Genomic DNA, 20023 nt, shown 5'->3' with positions numbered 1-20023 from the left:
CTACTTAGAGGGTTAGTTTAAATCCAAGTGGCGATTGGAACCATACCAAGACCATAAAGAAAATTGCGTTAGCTTTTCATTGATGACTTTGGAAATGATTTCATCATTGTAATTGAATGTACATAATCAATTCCTTGGCTTACGAGCAGATGGGTGGTTGTACTGTTTTTTTTTTCTATGCTTGCGTAGCGTAAAATTCTGATTAACATACAGAAGCTGTAATGATTATCATCGCCAACCAAGCAACATTGTTCTGTTTATGGGTTTAAATTCCAAGATAGTTCATAATAAAAAATTATGATACACAGAACATAATTCGATAATAGTGCGTGGATCGGAATGTTTTGATTATTTTCATCGTGTCGTCCGCCGTAATTAATTTAGGATTAGTATGGTTAGCTTTTGACATTCTCCTCTCCAATCGCTGCTATTTGCTTCCCAAATTGTAACGAAAAAATTAATCCATTACGCGTTAACGCCCATCACAATTAATTTAGAATTAACGCACTTACCTTGTCACCTTCTACCCACCAAGACCTTTTATTTGATACCCATAACACTTGTATTATTAAGAAAAAATTAATCCATCTAGTCCTAGTGCCCATCATATTTATTTTAGAATTAACACGATTTTGGGCAGGTAATATGTCTTCACTTCAGGAGTGCACAAAAAAGTTTGGAACATTCTGTCTTGTTTACCTTAATTAGATTAATAAGCATAAACCTCAAAAAAATGGAAAAGAGAAAATTCAGTCACTTTCAGTAACTTTGTGTGGGCATGGCCGATGTTTTCCATTTTTTTAAACAAATATAAAGCAAAGTAAATGGGGTAAATTTCCACCATCTACCTTTCATAACTTGTGGGTAGTGAGCAAATATTTGTTCATAAAAACGGACTTGCGTTCAGTTTACGCTTCATTGCGGGCTTGTGTTTGTGCTCCAATAGTAACCTGTGTGCAAAGACTGCCAATGTTTCTACCAAATTTGATGGCGATATCCAGGAGCCACAGACACAGACATGGACAGACATGGCTTAAGCAAGTCAGAATTTAATGCCGATCAAGGATATATATATTTTATAGGGTCCTTGAAGTTTCCTTTTTGGATGTCGTATATATTAGAATAAAATAACGATACCTCTCATGAAAGAATGTTTTTGTTAGCAAAATCTGGATTTCTTCATTCGCATAGTCTCTTCCGAAAGTGTTCCAATCAATAGAACGCTTTCCTAACCCTCTCCTTACGATTATTATAGAATACTTTTTCAACACTTGGAAAATACGCTTCAATCCCCGTGATGACCTCATCATTCGATCCAAATCTTTTCTTCTCCTCCTTTTCAGTCTCCTTTTCAGTTTTGCGAACAAGTAACTGGTAGAGGAAAGATGTAGTGCTGGTAGCAATGCGAACTTGAATTCATGCAAATTTCCCATTATAACCATCGACTCATACCACACAGCTTTCTAGTGCCAAAATGTTAACGCAAAATAGTAGCTACATTGTCTCTTGGTAACTTTAGGATGTCAGGCGTATCAAACAAATCCACTTATAAATCCGTAAGAATGATTTACAGCATTTTGTTGTTGTTTTCTGGTGCAAATATCCATTTTTCTTTGGTCCTTAATTGTGTTCAGTATTAACGGTGTCCGTACGGTTTCGTTTAATATTAGCAGTAGACCATCGAGAAGTGGTGTTTTCGATGGAGAATACGTTATTTTTGCCCCTTCAAGAAACAATCCTTAATGAATACATGATTTCCGATCTCTTCCATTATTTGAGTATAAAAAAAGTAGTGTGAATAAAGGAACTACACATCAGAAGTGCTAATAAGCGTCGTTCAAACACTTTCCGCGAACAATATATAATAAATCGTGTATAGGTCGATCCTCAGAATTACTGCCCGATATGTTCATATTGAAGATGATGACTGTCCAATGATGAGCACCAACAAAGCTTTCTTGTCTTCGTTTATCTTGCTCTTGTTTGATTTGTTTTGATTTATTTTAACTTACGTTACTTTTGCCTGCGTTCGCTTAGCAAAGGAAAAGACTTTCGTCTTAGGTTGACTTAATTGACTAACCGCTTAGCCAAGTAGTTAAGAAGCGCGGCTATCAAGCGGTTTAAACAAACGATTCCTGAGAACAGTATTTTCATACTTTCAGTATACTTTCAGTATGACTGACATTTGGTTACAGCTGCAGTGAGTGCTCACCGATCGAGCACACACTACTCCCAACTGCGATACCTTCCTATATCTCTCTCACTACTCTTTCCAGCCGTGTTCAGTCATCACCGTGTTACATGCACATGTATACAAAAAAAAAAAAAAAAGTACTTAATACTTCCCGTTTGTAGTTCGTCATCGTTTCATCATGTGATATATTCAAAAAGTTTTGCATCCTTCAAATCTCCACGATCCTTGCTCATGATGTATCTGAAGGTACAGGTGTTCGAAAATATTCTTAAAAAAACAAGGGCGAGTAAGAGTCCAGAAGCACATCTGTCGAAGTTTTCCTCAAGTAGCGCGCAGCAATCTTATAAAATGTTATTCTTCTCGCCCTCAGGTAATTTTGCAAACGCTTTCGATTAGATAATAGCGCATTAACACTGTATTTTATAATATTTGTATTCGTTATTGTTGTAATTGCTGTTTGTTTGTATTGTTATTTGTTTATTGTAAATTAAAATCAAGGAATTTTTGTACCGATTTTTATGGTCTTATAACCTTGACCTGATTCTGGAAAATTACAAAAGTAAACTGCAAGTATGCGCTGTGCTTAACGACAATGAAGGAGGCGTCAACAATGACAACAGCAATCACAACAACAACCACAACATTAGCAATAGCGTTTAAGCGTTTAAATCGTTCAAACGTATACGAATTTTATACCCTTCTCTCTCACAAGACTGGTTTTTATCTACAAGTTTTTTGTCTGGAGAAAATGAAATGTACGAAAAGAAAAAAAGAAAAAAAATAATAGTCAGCAATAAAGTATATAAATCACCAACAGATTGTTACGCATGCTCAGCGAATGACTTTGATTTAATTTGATTGTATATGCTTACGGTTATTATTTATTTTTTATTTAAGTATTTAAAATAATTGTAAATGCAATCGTCAACTTGACTCGATTTTTTTATAATAATTAAGCGCAAGCTATGCTTAAAAGTGTGGTTCTAAACTTAAGTTGCGCATAACTTGATGTCATCATTGAGTGGTAGCTAAGGTCAATGTTGCGATAACAACAGCAGGCCTAAAACAGCATTAATGGCAAATTCAATGTAAGCAAGTTTTCTCCTTCACCGATATTAATTGAGTTGCTCGCATTCGTATATGGCTCTCTTCGAAAACGAAAACCAATAACACAAATGGTGCGATGAAAATCATTAACAAACTGATTAATTGAAAAATTTAAGAAAAACGATGGTTGGAAAATAATCGAAGCGCCTCCAAAACAGGACAAGAGCATGGGGGAGACATAGAAGAAAAAAGAATGACATCTTATTAAATCACTTGTCATTCTCCTTATCTTCAACACAACGCTCCTAAGCCTAAGTTAGGCTTGAAAACTCAAATCAATCTCTACTCACATATAATTAACTTGTAGTTCTCGCAGAGGATCTCCGCTTGTATCATATACGGTAAATAATTCCTTCGACTATTCCCGAATGGTAAGCTTAGCCTTTGCGAATATTGACCGAAGGACTGACATCCTGTCATACGTGCTAGTGCCAAATTTTACAGATTAATCTTGCAAGGAGAGTGACGCTGCGCTTTCCATCTTTTATGAATCCAACCGGAGCATTTTAATTTCGATTCATAGTTTGTTATTCCATCACTTCAAACACGGCTTAGTTGACAGAACGTCCTGAAGGTATATTGCCAACCAACCCAAAGATCTTACGATAACGTGTGTCGCGTCATTCATTACCTATTTATCACGTAAAATGGCGTACACTTGATCGAACACAAACAGACGGATATGGTTCGATGCATTCCGAATGTGGAACTGGCCAAGATTTTATATACTTACAATAGAACATACGTTCAAATTTTGTATTTCTTTTGAAAAGCAAAGGTGTTCTCAGTTTACGTATTACTGTAGGCCTATCCTTCGACCGATTTAACTCATTTTCGATACCAAGCTGGGTATAACAGCTTGCAATACTTTTGTCAAATTTGAAGTCGATAGCGATATACCGATACACAGACATTACACAGAGGGACAAACGGGCCTGCTTAAAACGATTCCGAATTTGATGCTTATCCAGAATATATGCACTTTTAAGGGATCTCTGAAGTTGCTTTCTGTGCATTGCAAACAGTTTCATAAAATGAATATACCTCTCTCATCCTTCAGTAATGGATATAAAAATTACCATCGACTTTACCCAATATCGACAGCTATAAATTGACAGTAGCACATTCCTTGCATTCATTTTAACGACAAAAACTTTCCATATTATATGTTACTGCTGTCTAAATCAGTAAATAGGGTAAAATCGAATTATCAGTGCCTTCGCAGCTACCGAAAGCAGGGCTCGCACTATATCGTTTATTGACTTGTGCTAACTCTTTGTTATTGCAAATTAACAACTCCTTTTTTTTTTTGAAGAGTAAGAACTCCAAAAACTAATGTTTGCCGCATTCCGCATATTCGCATTAGCAAGGCATAGTAACATTGCAAACCACTTGTAGTCTACGGCACGTTACTATTTGTTTGCAAACTTGCACGTGACTGTAATAACAATTTATGTACACATTCGTAATCTCTTTTAGATATGAGCAATGAGACTAAAGAGAAAAATATCTGCTATGGAATGCAGTTAATTTCCATTACTCTTTCTCGATTTTATGGTAAATAAGCATATGTCTTGTATACACTTCCAACTCATATGTCAGAAGATTCGTAACTATATTTTACGAATCGGCTCATTATGCAATTTATAAGCGACTATCACGACAACGCCGCTATCATCGATGCTGAGTGAGTAAAGCATTAAAAAGATCTAAAGGTAGTTCTGTATACATCATAGATAAAATTGGATGCAATTTATATGTAAGCAGTAAAGAAAACATCGACTTGCAATGGTTTCGACACGTCGCTTGAAACTGCCTGCCAAAAAAACACAAGTGTAACAAATGCCGTAGCAACGGACAAAATAAGTAATAACATTATAGTGGGGCAACGCCAATCACTCCACACCCTATACCATTTCGCCTAGGATAGTTGTTCACTCGTACACAAAAATTACACATTAACTATAAAAACCCACACCTTTGATGAAATCCTTACGTAGAGCAGAATTTCAGAAATAGGCGTAAATGGTCCAAAAACTTTTTTATGTTAATTTACTATTATGGACCAATTTTCATCATCGAATATGACAACTTATAATTTTCTGCTCTATAAAGGATCAATCAATCAATATTCGTTAAAATCCTTATTAAGGTTGGGTCCAAAAAATAAACAGTTCATTTTTTTATGTTAAATTACTATGATAATATAATTCTCATGATGAACCAGTGAAAATTATACCTTTTTTTCGCATAAACTATAATTTTTGTTATATGAGATGAGATTCAAAAATAACCCCAGCCATTCCAATGTTTTCATACCAATTTAGAATGCCTAAATACTACTATTTAGCCACTTTTGCCAAGAAATTTTGAAAATTGCAATTTATTTCCTTGTAACCAGTTTTCAGAACAGGACGATATATGAGGAGTGGTCGCAAATTTAGACCGATCCGAACAATTTTCAATAGCGTTCGTTCCTTGCTCGAAACACGTCACTGCGCTAAATTTAATCAAAATTGGGATCTGCAGCTCGAATACAAATTACATGGACAGATATCATAGGGACCGACAGCCTTAGATTGATTTAGAAAATGATTCTGCATCGATCGGTATGTTAACAAGTACGTCCATCTTAAGCTCTTCTGAGTGTTACGTACGTCCGCACTAACTTAATATACTCTTTACCACGAGTAGTGTAGAGTATAACCATGTAACGAAAGTGGGAATCCAACACTCAGAAGGATTGTCTGATCCGAACTGCACGGATTTGTGGCTATATTCGATTCTAAATTGAGCTTTGGATTATAGATCCAACCTTCCGTTAACAAAGAATCCGCTCTGCTGAGATTTATTACACGTTGGTCGTACGAATTTAACGATCCTTACATTAAGAGTAAGAGGTTATTCGCCGCACTTGTTAGACCTCTATTGGAGAGTTCCGTGGTGGTGTGGTTGCCGAATTGCCGATGCTCTCTTGATCAGATTGAGTGTGTGCAAAAAGTTTTTACAAAATTTGCATTGCGTGGCTTGACACAGAATCCGGCAATACCGCAGCTTCCCTATGAGAATCATCTGAAGCGTATTCACCTTCCTAAACCTGAAAGTAGACATAGACTAGGCGTTTCGTTTATTATAAAAGTGCTGTCCGGTGAGTGTAATTCACCATTTTTATTGAGTGACATTGATGTTTACCTTCCGGCAAGGCTAACCTGAAACTGTCGGGTTATTAGACTACCACAAATTCGCAGTAACTGCGAGGTCTATCGCCTACGCTGAGTTTTTATGCGTGATTATGGCGTCAGTTCCTAAAAAATGCAATTTTATATTACAACCCCTGGGCGTCTGTCGCTGTTGCTACGATTTGTTATTGAATTGTTTTTATTAATTTTATTTTTACATTTCTCATTCTGAATTTGTTATAAACAAAGCATTGTAACTAATTTTCCACTATTTGAATAATAATAATAATAGTAACAACAGCATTTTAATCATTCTCAAGATTCTCATAAGAGAAGCCCGTCATAACAGAATCCGTTATAAAAACAGGGGCACGTCTTAGCCCGGCATAGTTAAATCGTTTTTTCCTGCGATATAGGTTACGTCACACATCATACGACACACAACGGCTGCTACCGTTTTGTTATCGTTTGATTGTTCGATATCGAAAACGATCAACTAAAACTTGTATGATATATTATTTTCTATATAACTCTAAAACATTATTCTTTTTTGATCTTGGAAGTGGTCGATGTACAATCATTTGTAAAGGGCTAAAGTTCTGAACGAAAATTTATTAATACTGAAGACATAAACAACATAAAATCTTGTGGCCACTTGTCACCTTTCGGTTAAAATTGTGGTAAACTTTTTCAGTTAAAAACGTGAAAATAAGTCGATGAATCGATTCGAAACATTGCACGCTGGGGCACGTCCTACTTCAAGTTTGTGAAAGATGGCGACCCTTCTTCTTCGTTCAGTTCTTTTGAACTGGTTCTAAGTTTCGACACTTATTTGAATTGTTTATTTAGATATTTCAGAATAATACGTGTTCGTATTTAAACTAGCCACCTGTGGTCGGCCTTACGTTGAATTAGTTCCATCCAACATATGTGAATTTATTTTTGCCTAATGTGGCTAGAACATCAAGTTTGTCCAGGTCGCTATGCAATTACTTCCAATAGACACCACAGGTCACTTACGTAAGAAGAAGAGTGCAATAACTTGTCTCTTATAATTGGCGAAGAGAATACGTTGGACACCATTCTTAAGACATTTATTAAATGCCAACATACTGCACACAAAACTATCATACAACACTTTTGCGAGTAGACACCAACACAATCAAATCAGAAAATTTCTTCCGTTCTTCTTTTTTGTGCTTTTTTTCACATATTTGAAAGTTTGGGCATTTTTATTATTATTCATGTAATAAACATGTATACAATTGCGCTGTCTGGAATATTTACGAATATAAACATGTATGAAATAGTTTGCAAGTCGGGAATATTTTTCACAGTAGAGGAAAATCTGCACCTCGCTGACGATATTGGCGGGTACGCTTGTTGTACGTAACAAATTTTTGCAATTTTTCACTTTATTCGAATCTAAATTATTAGATTCTAAATCTAATTTATCTATAAATCTAAATTATTAGATTCGGTGTGGCTTATTCCAAACTATTAATTAACAGGTTTAAATAGGTTTATTATATTTATTATTAAATCAAGTAGTCTGGAACCATTTCTCTCTATGGTGATCATTCCGTAACAATAGTTATTTTTTCAACGATGACGGGAAAAAAAGAACGAAAAGTGTCGTTTCTTATTGAAACGCAATCTTGCAAATAAGACGATTCGCAATTTGTCTCGTCAAATGACGCGCGATTTGAGACATCGCCGACTTTCTTCAATCGCCAATGGGTACTTTCGATGGAAAATCGCAAAAGTAAAAACAAAATATCGAATGATAATAACAATGAAATAAATGAATAAATAAATGTAAATAAAAATAAAACCATTTATATTATTAGCAATCTTTTTAGTTCACAGTTTTGTTATATTCTTTTGTTTGTTGTTCTTAACTATGCTTTCGGTTATTAAATTGATACGTAAATAAATAAATAAATAAGGTATATTAAAAAAATGTGTAAAAATTCGAAAGCTTCAAAATAATAAAAGTTTCGTAATTTTCAAAGGACTAAATTAATTTAATTTAAAGATTTCATATAAAATAAAGTATAACTAAGTTAATTTTTATAATTTTTATTTTGGTGTATAAGCAAAACATAAACATAGAAATTCAATTTTTTTTTTTTTATAAAAAGCTTAAAGCTTTTCTTGTAGTATTTTTTTTTTTTTTTCAATTTTTATTTAAGTATAATTATGCCAATTATTATTCACTTAGTTTTTTTTTTTTTTTGTTCTTTTTGTGAATTTATTTGTTAACTACACTACACGGAATTTTTAATTTTTCGTTTTAATACAACTAAACATCTTAAGCTTTGCCATAATGTTTTTCTAGTGTTATTGTTTATGTTGTACAATATTGTTTTTTGTTTTCTTTTTTTTGTTTTTTTTATTTTATTTAACCGGTTTGACATTGAACTCTTTCGAAATGAGTATTACCATCAAACTCATCGTCATCTTCGTGACCGCCGCCATGAGCACCGCGGCTATCTTCGGTTCGTGGTTGTACATCGACTAATAAAACTTCTTCGGCCTCTTCTGGCATAGTGAAAGGTTCTCTTGGTGGCAGTAGAGTTTCTAGCATTTCTAACTGTTCGGATGTGGCGAAACCGTTTTCCGGAAAATCCACCATAAAATGTATTAACAAATCACCACGGTCGAAGGGATTATTACGCAACGGCATACCTTCCCCAGGTATCATTTTTAATTCCTCGTGACGTATTACTTCACCCGGACGGGTCGCTACGCATATTTGTCGGCCATCCAAATGCTTAAAACAATGCACAAATCCACATAAAGCCTGAGTGAGGTTAACGTGTATATTACGCATTATGAGATCATTGTGCCGTCGCTGAAACAGTGTGTGTTCAGTTTGTATAAGTACCACTATTAAATCACCGCGGGAGCCCTGCAAACCTTGATGACCCTCCGAAGGAAACGGTATTTTCAGCATATGCGGTGCACCCTTTTCCACAGTAATTTCACGTTTAGCCAATTCTTCGACCAAACCATTGCCATGACACGTACCACATTGAAGATTTTCAGCTATAACATTACCACGACCATGACAAACCGAACAAATCTGAAATTAATATTATCTTTCGTTTTTCTGAAGATAACTTTATCGTATATTTCCGCTTACAGTCTCCACAGCTGTTAAACCCATAAATGCATAACTTGCCATACGACCGACACCGTTACATTGAGTACATTTCTGTTGAGCCTCCTTGGGGCCACCATCTCCGTGGCATTCGGAACAAAACGACGTGCGTTTATATTCAATCGTTTTAGCTACATTGCCATTATAGATTTCCTCCAGAGAAACTTCCAATTTTATTACAATTTGACCAACTTTCCCTCGACCTTCGCGAGAATGTCCGCCTAGGTTACTAAACGGAAACCACTGGGCAAAAAATTCACCGGCATCAGAAAAACCATCGGCACCTTCCTGCAAACCCTTAATACCATGACGATCGTATACTTTACGTTTTTCTGGATCCGAAAGAACTTCATAAGCGAAAGAAATTTCTTTAAATTTGTCACCAGCATTTGGATTTTTATCCGGATGGAATTCTTTAGCCAATTTACGGTAATTCTATTTACAATGAAAAAAATAATTATCAATAAGAATATAAACATCGAAGCATTGTTTATTGAGACAGCATTACCAGAAGTGAAGTTTTATAGTGCAAGGGAGAAAAGAAAACAAAACAAATCGCACCTTAAATACAATTGCAAAAAAAAATAATCTATACATTTTCACACATGAATTATTTGCAACAATAAAAACAACATTGTCAAGAAGCTGGGATCAATTAACGTAATTTTTGCAGAGCCATTTTTTGTATTTTCAACAATCATTCTTTAATTTTTAATAAAGTCTTTTCAACCATATTTTTACCTTTTTTATTTCTGCATCTGTTGAGTTTTTTGTAACGCCAAGAATTTCATATAAATCCAAATTTTCCATACTTTCGTCAGAATAGACAAATTTTCTTCAAATTTGTTTTTCTGATTATCTTGCTTTATGCACAAATAGATATATATGCAGCGGCGTAATATTTAACACCTCGTTAAATAAAAAATTAAATTTATAAATAAAATAAAATTGTTAAACTTGCTAAAAATTTTCTGTCTTGCCTTTTTTCCCTAGAGACAAGAGCAGCAATGTTGCCAATGTTAGAAGTTATACATGAATTTGGAGAAAAATATGATTACCTCAAAAAAAGTGTTCACTTGAAATTACGTCCCACTACGTTAAAATATTGATGGGTTCATTAACGTATCCGTAATGCATTGTACTGATGTACAACCGTTTCTCTTGCATGATTAAGCGTTATATATATTCAAATGTAATGTAATAAATTCGTATAAACAATTTAATATTGAATTTAATGACACAGCACTTAATACTTGAACACTTGGCACTTAAATGCGTACAAAATATTTAGTTTGCAGTTAAAGTAATTTAAACGTTCTAAAAAATTAAATTTCACCTGAAATGCGAAAATTGTGTACATAAAGAATTTTATCAATTTTCTATAAATAAAAAGGAAGAAAACTTTAGTTATTCATTTTTAAAAATTCATTGAAAATTCTGTGAGAACATTTCGCAAACGTGAACTGATTGAACAATATTTAGTGTATATTAAAATAATTGCATTTGAAATATATAACGGCTTGCTTAAAAATGAAAAGTCATAACTATGCTGTAGAGATCTTGTAACTCTATAATGTTATGTGATGAAGATAACTTTTCAAATAGAAAATACAATCAAGTTTTTCAATTCACTTGCACTTATTTTATTTGCTTAAAGATAATAGATTATTTGTATTGTTATTATTATTTTTGCTTTTAATTCCTTTCAACTGTTATATAACACTCTATACAAAAAATACCCTATTTTGGTTAGCACATAAAATATACAACCCTGTTTGTGACGGCCATTTTTTTTCACGTCATTACTTGTGAATATACATCGGCTCACGGCTGTTTTTTCACAAAATTTCTCTAAAAAATACGCGAGAAGTACGAAGAAATAAGAAATATTAATATTAAAAAATTTTCTAAAAATATTTATATTAAAATTTAATTATATGCCGAAAAATATATGTTAAGAAAAAAATCGCAGAGTTGGGTGGAAATTTTTGCAATAGCCGAGGCGAGAAAAAAATTTTGTGTGTATCAACGAAACACGGTAGAAAGTCATAAAACTAAATAACTGTAGTTAAACGTTAAAGACAGAGAGAAGTGTTTACGATTTCAGCACGAGCGAAAGGGAAAGCGAACTTAATAAAATTCTAGTATTATCCAATTGCCCTATTATTAAATTGACACCGGGAGACTGTTGCTTTGTTTTCTACATAATGATGGAAAACTATGATCAGCCATGTATAAAAGGCAAAGGTTTGCCTAAATTAAGTGACGATGTGCTTCCAGTTAAACTGCAAGAGCAAACTGAATTTTTTACTTGTGTCGAAGAGTTGACAGTACATAATAAACAAAATTTCAATTTTGGCGCCGAAATTTTAAACACAGCAAATCTTAGTGTAACTAGCGAAGAAGATAGCAAAACAAACTATGAAATAAACAAAACACTGAGTATTGCGCCATCCGAACACAATTTGCAAACATCTATCGCTGTTACAACAAATGCAGTGGTCTGCCAGCATGATATTTTATCTACAGATAACAAGGACTGCTCAGAAGAGACCATAAGTGAACAAGACTGCAATGATCGGGATGTTGATGAGGAAGAGGAAGAAGAAGATAGTTATCAAACTGATGAAAATGATAACTCAAGTAATAACCGAATTATATCCAGGCATCATGAACACGATGCAAATGATGAAAATCTAGAGGACTCGGATGAGTCGTCATCAGATTCTGATTTTTCGGATCTTAGTGGTCTATCGGATATGTCGGGTAAGGAATGGAAACCCAAAAACCAAAGGCCCATTAATTGGGTGCAAAAACAAATTCATTCAGGAGCAAATCCCCGAGAATTATTATCCAAATTTTTACCCACTTCAGCTCAACGCATAGCACCTGAACTTACCGATATGACATTATGGAGGATATTGGCCAGCATGCTTTCAGAACCACCCAGACGACAGAAATTGTCCTACATTAATACATTTGATGATGTTATCCAGCTGCTCCAAAAATGTAACAACGTTATTGTTCTAACAGGTGCGGGAGTATCTGTATCATGTGGCATACCAGACTTCAGGTCCAGCGATGGCATTTATTCACGTCTTGCAAAGGATTTTCCTGATCTTCCTGACCCCCAAGCCATGTTCGATATTAGTTACTTCTCCCGCGATCCGCGCCCGTTTTATAAATTCGCCCGAGAAATTTACCCCGGGCAATTTAAACCGTCTCCATGCCACCGCTTCGTTAAAATGCTAGAAGAAAAACAGAAATTGTTACGTAATTACACCCAAAACATAGATACATTAGAGCAGGTGGCCGGTATACAAAATGTTATTGAATGTCATGGTTCATTTTCGACGGCTTCTTGCACGAAATGCAAGTACAAATGCGACGCGGATAGCATTCGGGCAGATATATTTGCACAACGCATTCCAGTGTGCCCACGCTGTCAGCCCAATGTTGAACAAAGTGTTGATGCTTCTCAACCTGTCTCAGAATTTGAATTGAGACGACTGGTGGAAAACGGCATTATGAAGCCAGATATTGTATTTTTCGGAGAAGGTGAGTAATATGTGTGAAAAATAATATTAAAGCATTCGGATAACTTAATTTTAAAATGGTTAATTTTGAATCAACTGAATCACGGCAATCCGATTTCATGTTTATTAAATTTAAAAAAATCAAGTTTGAAAACAATTCCCATTTAATAATTATATAATTTTAATAAAAAACATGTCCCTAAAGTGTAAGTAATAAATTGCAACTTTATTCCCTTTGCCTTTTCTTTCAAATGTATTTATTATCGTAATAATAAACTCATTCATTCGTCATTGCTTCAGGTTTACCTGATGAGTTTCATACAGTTATGGCAAGCGATAAAGATAAATGTGATTTACTGATAGTTATGGGTTCGTCCCTTAAAGTGCGACCGGTAGCTCTTATACCCAGCTCTATACCGGCTAATGTACCACAAATACTTATTAACCGTGAACAGCTGCATCATTTGGAATTCGATGTTGAGCTGCTCGGTGACGGTGATGTCATTATCAACCAAATATGTCATCGTTTGGGGGAAGATTGGCAACAAGTTTGTTTCAATGATGAAATTCTAAGCGAAAGCAAAGAATTAATGCCTCTGGATGAGGAGAAAGACACAGAACTAGATGAATCTAGATGTTTAGCTGCGGATTGTGAAGACGAACATAAATCAAATAATTCCATTGAGCTAACTATGAGGTCAACAGGTACTTATTCTGATAGCGGCTTCGATTCCTCCTCATCGACCGCAGCTTTGTTAGCCCCAAAGAAAGTGGAATTTTTATCACCCGATTTAATAGAAGAACCAGAGGCGTCTACGAGCTTCGCTTGTTCTCGAGATTATCGCTATTTATCCATAGATTCATCTAAAGATAGTGGCATACAAGGAGACGCTTCAAATCAAGCTTTACCTCTGCCTCTCAACACCTTAGGTGATTCTGGAGGAACGCGCAACGGTAATTATTTACAAATTACAACTACAAGTTCGACTAGCACCATTTCAAGGACTTCGTTGGACAAAATTTGCAAGGAAAGAAATGCAGAAACATCCACAAACAACCCCCAAGAACCATATATATTGAAATGCAGGCCACAACAACCATCTTCACCGCAGCAAAGTGCAGCTGATCGTTTATTTAAAGGTACTTATTATTGTCACGACGGTAGCGCTTCTTACGTGTTTCCTGGTGCTCAAGTCACCTGGAATACGGATTCGAATGAAACGATTGAAGACGATCTGGCAGATCAAAAAGTCGAAGAAGAATTTGAGGATTCAGACACAAATCAAGCTCCTTTATCACCTCTAATGACCCCATCAGTAGAAGCTGAAATGGTCAATGCTATAACCAGCACTAAAAGCCATCAACTAACAGCAAACACGATATCAACAACAGCAACTTTTAATAATGTTATAAATGCTAGCAATAATAGAAACAGTGGCACTTGTTTGGCTTTAAATAAACAGAAACGTTATTCAAGCGTCGAAGAACAGAATGTAGAATTAAGTTGTGTCACATCCCAAGCAAGTAACAGCCAAACCAGTAGCAATAATGATATATACCCACCTTCCAAGAAGCGACGAAGCAGCAAAGAGTTATTAATCGTTGGTAATGAATTCAATGAGCAAATCAACAATATCAATGCCCAAGACAATCCTAACTTAGAATGTAGTCTTAGCTATAATAAACTTTAAAATTCTTTTGTTTTCTCAGACATTTAGCTCAATAGTTTCAGAAAATGTCGTGCACCTACACCATTTAATTCATATTAATCGTAAAAAGAGATGAAAACCGTTTTTCTTCCTCGTTGATTGAATTGTTAAAAATTGGCTCTCATTGCAAACAAAAAAATTTTCAATTGTTGCGTTAAACATGGGGACAATTCTTTTTTTTCGCCTCACAAAAGCCCTATGTATCTTTTTTTATTGGTACGCGCTTTCTCCTTTATATTATTTTTTAGCTTTCATTGGTGTTTTTAAGTAAATATTTTTGCGCTTTTTTTTTAAACAGTTATTTTATTTGAGATTGTTGCATTGCTTGGAATATTGGAGTTTCTTTTCAATTTTTCCAACTTTTTTTTTTTTTTATGGCAGTTATCTAAACAAATAACTCCTTGGTTTGTTTATTGCCTGGTTTTTCCATTGTTCTTTTTCTTCCTTCTTTTCTTTGATTTTTTTAAAATTTTTTTTAAATTATTAAATAATCTCTTAAGGCGTCTGTATCGTCGGACAGATTTCAACGAGTTGCTATGTTTTCACTTATTGTTAACTATCAATTTACCGCAAATTTTTTCGCTTTTCTTTTTTTTGATTTTCTTTTGTGTAACGTCTTTCATAGTAGAACTTATTTTGAAATACGCATTTCTTTTTTATTTTTACACTATCTACACTTGGAAATTGAAGCAAAGCGCAATTTTTATACTATTTATATCCACTATAAAAAAAAAAAATTATTTTTCTTATTAATAATTTTTTTTAATATACGCGGTTTTTTATAGCAAATTACTGATAAAAAAATTTTTACTTTCATAATCGATTATATTTCAATAATATGTATGTACGGTCTCTGATAGTTCATTGCATTGTTTTCCTTCACTGAATCGTTTTTACATTACTTTATATATTTCTTTTAAAAAATTTTATAATGCCCTAGTTATTGTTTTTTCAAACCAAAAAGCTAAACAATATCATATATTTATAATGTATATATATATATATATATATGAAGTATACTGAGATATATTAAGTTAGTGCGGACGTATGTAACACGCAGAAGGGCTTAAGGTAGGGTGTCTTTTATTATACCGATCGATTCAGAATCATAGTCTGAATTAACCTAAGCCTATCTGTCCATCTGTCCGTCTAATGTGGCTCAATCTAAATTTTTGTTCAAGCTACAGATCGCAATTTTTGAAATATTTTAATGGAATTTGATACAGTGACGTGTTTCGACCCGAGGACGAACGGTATTGAATGTGGTTCGCATCGGTTCACTTCTTCGACCAATCCCCATATATCGTCCTATTCTGAATAGTCGTTATGTGGAAAAAAATTGGTATAAATACTTTGGGTAGGCTGGGGCAATTTTTGAGCCCCGTCTCATATAATGGACACTGAAGTTTTCCATTTTTTGGATCGCATCCTAATAAGGATTTCCACGAAAATTGATCTTTTGTAGAGCAGAAAAGTCTAGGCTTTATATGTGGTGATGAAAATTGACCCATAATAATAATTTAACGTAAAAATATAAACTGTACCAAATTTGGATACTCTTCGCCTATATTTGAATTCTTCCGTACGTGAAGATTGTACCGAAATTGTTGTATTTTGCGGTGTACTTTTTGGTGTCTCATTACCAAAATGAGTGGAGAACTATAGTAGGCGAAGTGGTGTAGGGTAGGTAGCGATCGGCGTTGCTTGACTATAATTTTCTTACTTGTTTTTAAATGGGTTTGTTAATTAGATCCTCATGCTGACCCTGTCTTTCTGCTATCTGATCCTCGGACTCGAACTGACAGAAAAGAGTTAAATAAATCATTGTAACGTTTTCGAATATATCAAGTAATTATGTGTAGCTTTTCTTACTTTTATCATTTATAATTGATTTAAATTCCTTTTTAATGGTTGTTTTTTCTCAACTTTGACCGACGATGTTTTCAAACTTTCTTTCCTTTCACCCAAAACAAATTGTCTCTGTACGATTCATTTAGAAGATTACAAAATTTTATAACTGACTCAAATATCATTATAAAATTTAGAGGTTAAAAAACAAATGAGTAGAGCATCTCATAGTATATTTGCTATTACGATATATATTGGCGATTTTTTTTTTTTTTTTAAGATTAAGAGAAACATCATTTTTTTAATAAGGCAAAAAGAATTTAGACTTTTTATCATTTTTATTTATGAAATGGTTATGTTATTATTTTCCAATCATTACTAGATGCTAGCTATTAAATGCGATAGTTCTTACTTTAAACAATTTTTATTTTGAACTTTACTTTTTTTTTTAAAGTTATTTATTAGTAATGAGAAGTTCTTTTTTTATGTTTACCCTTTTTTTACCATTTTACGATTTTACATCAATAAGCGATTTTTAAAAAAAAAAAGTTTTACTTAGAAATGTGTGTGTGTGTGTGTGTGTGTGGTTTATCATCTCTTTTTGGTTTTAAGTTGAAAACTCTAAATTATACAAAACGTAAAATGTAAACACATGCTCATATATAAACATTCTCGTATTTCTTTTCGGAAAATGTAATTCATTACCAAAAGTACTGTTTCTGAGTTCAATTACATTTAGGAGTGTCAGCAAAAATCGTGTGGGTTATTTTTTTTTTTTTTTTTATCCATTGGACGGAAGCGGTCTTGGCTTTGATTGTCAGAAAAACAACAGATTTTATTGCATTTCAGATTAATAAGTAACGGTAATCAAAATCAAGTATAAATAATAATTGTTAATAATTTAAATATTTACAATAATAATACTAATGAAGTTTCGCATTTTTTTTTTTTTTCTTATTATCTTTGTTCTTTCTATTTTGCTTACATTCATTTTTTTCACTTATTCAATAAGTTAGACTTAAAAAAAAAAAAAATTAAACACTCAAATTCTGTGTTTGTATATAAGAAAAACATAAAATAGGTTTTTTAAGTCAATTTTAAATTGATAAAATTTTCTTCGGATATTTTGTTATTTTTTTTAATTTTTTATATTTTTTTTTTTCACAGATTTATTTAATCAACTTAAAATAAGATGTAACTTTTAATTAAATGTAAAATTTTAAGTGTAATAATTAAGAGAATTATATAAAAGCATAAAAACTAAAATTATCTATTTTTCTAAATATATCATATTTGGCATTCAAATCCAAAAAAAAAAAAAAGAAGAAGGTATAAATGCTAAAGCTTTTTAATTTTATTCTAAGTCTAACTACAAAGAGAAACTATGTAAAAGAGGATAACATTAGAATATATCATACAATTTTTGGGTAACAAAGACCGTAGGGAGGAAAAAGGAATATCCTTTTTTTTGTTTCGATAAAGTGAATTCTTAAATAAAAGATAATAATAAAACAAAAACATTTCAGCTGAAAAAATTTGTTTTATTTAAATACAAATTTATTGAATTTTCCCTACAGAATAAATCCTACATCAGAGTAAATTAAGTTTATGCGAACGTACGTAGAACATTGAAGGGCTTAATATAGAGACCTAATTTTTATTATACCGCTCGTCTTGCCTGTCCGCCCGATGTCTCTCCATTTAGTCTTGTATCGAACCAAATTTGACACGCATTGATATCTTTTGACCTAAGGACGAACGCTGCTGAAAAAACTGCTTGGATCGCTCCACTTTTTCGACCACTCCCCATATAACCTTTTATTTTCAAAAGTCGTTATGCATTTTCAAAATTTGTCAACAAAACTCATTCTATATTAGCACAACGACATTCTAATTTGGTACGAAAGATTTGGTTCGGCCGCGGGGATTTTCGGAACCCCCTCTCACATAACCGTTCCTACTATAAATAAATTTTCATGCCCACAATGCACAAGAAACTAAAACAACTTCGAAAAAACCGATAATTTATTCATATGTTCAATCCCTTGAAGATATTTCCAAAAACCTGTGACCCAAAAATCACTTTCATGTTTAATCCAAATGCTAAAAAAGAAGGTTAGGCGTATGCATTTTCTGCATTATAACATTAAAAACCAATATCTAACATCTAGTAAGATTTCGACTTCCTTATGCCGAAATGTTTAAAGTCCAAAAACCCTTCAAATTAAAAGAGAATCCTCTAACGGATATGATCTTTCAAAAATTCGTGCATACTGCTGTAGTCGGACAAGATTAGAGAGGCATGAATAAATTCGAGCAGAAGTTTTAGACCGAGATAACTTTACATAGATGTAACCAATTTCATTCTTATGCGCATGTTCTAATCAGAATAGCAAAATCAATAGCTGTCCATTCTGATGGGGCAAAGCAAATTATTCAAATTGTGTCTTTATGAAACCAAGATAAACGAAATGGTTTCCAATCAACTTGTAATTGTTTACTTCCATGTCTACAGTCTTCAATACTCTGGTAATAAAGAGGCTAAGATATGAGTAATACTAGAATTCTAGTAGATGGCGCTTTACTGCTCATCTATTTTCGTCTATTACTTTTATGAATGATATGGCTATTGTCAGCTGAATCAAGCTCTCCCATATTTTTCACGAGCTATTTAAAGCAAAATTTTGTGGAATAATGCTGCATAGGCTCTTTGGCTGGTTATCGTGTCATTGCATTTAAACACTAGAACTAACGAATGCGACATTTTGATTCTTTTTAACCTTCCGTCTTTGAAAAAATGCTTATGTCACATGTAATGCTCCATAATATTTCAATAACTTTTGCTTATGTGAAAAGGCCTTCAAATGTCTATAACCTATTTCACCCTACATGGTCCAGTTTTCGAGATATCAGCGATATATACGTATTTCTACTCAAATGGATCATTTTTATCCCCTTTCTTTATCGAATTGCCTCAGTCACAGTAATGAAGATGATAAACATTCCTTGATCGATTAAGAATACAAGATTCGCCAAATCGCAAATCTCCTTCTCTACACTCATCAGGCCGTTGTCCAAACGCGAATTAAGCTTAGCTTCCATATGCACGAGACCATTTTTAGTTTGTAAGAAACTGCCACCTCCATTTAATGCCTTATCACGACTATTACTTGCGTACTTGAAAATTCTGTTTTTAGTGTAGAAAGTGAATTGCTGCTCCGAAACACCAGCACAGCCGAGATGAAGCGCCCATTCTATTCGCTTTATGCTATTACGATCAACAG

At 33.6% G+C, this 20023-nt stretch overlaps 2 protein-coding genes across 3 annotated transcripts; one reads left to right on the top strand and one right to left on the bottom strand.

Moving 5' to 3' along the window:
• Positions 1-8655: 8655 nt before the first annotated feature.
• On the bottom strand, positions 8656-10677 carry LOC119635298 (dnaJ homolog subfamily A member 2). Its single transcript, XM_038030046.1, has 3 exons — positions 10388-10677; positions 9629-10081; positions 8656-9568 (listed from the first exon to the last, which is right to left on the bottom strand). Exons 1-3 carry the CDS (start codon positions 10454-10456, stop codon positions 8885-8887), a joined length of 1206 nt encoding a protein of 401 aa, XP_037885974.1. The 5' UTR covers positions 10457-10677; the 3' UTR covers positions 8656-8884.
• Positions 10678-11601: 924 nt separating this feature from the next.
• Positions 11602-15646, top strand: LOC119635485 (NAD-dependent histone deacetylase sirtuin-1). 2 transcript variants are annotated; one of them, XM_038030303.1, is made up of 3 exons: positions 11602-12412; positions 12521-13204; positions 13483-15646. In XM_038030303.1, exons 1-3 carry the CDS (start codon positions 11854-11856, stop codon positions 14871-14873), a joined length of 2634 nt encoding a protein of 877 aa, XP_037886231.1. In that variant the 5' UTR covers positions 11602-11853; the 3' UTR covers positions 14874-15646. The 2 variants fall into 2 exon arrangements, with proteins under 2 accessions (XP_037886231.1, XP_037886230.1); XM_038030302.1 differs by having other exon boundaries at positions 11602-13204.
• The last annotated feature ends 4377 nt before the right edge of the window (positions 15647-20023 follow it).

This window comes from Glossina fuscipes, unplaced genomic scaffold (assembly GCF_014805625.2).
Source record: "Glossina fuscipes isolate IAEA_lab_2018 unplaced genomic scaffold, Yale_Gfus_2 26, whole genome shotgun sequence".
NCBI lineage: Eukaryota > Metazoa > Arthropoda > Insecta > Diptera > Glossinidae > Glossina > Glossina fuscipes.
The sequence above is the reverse complement of the archived record's forward strand: the minus strand, read 5'-3'. Positions and strand labels throughout refer to the sequence as shown.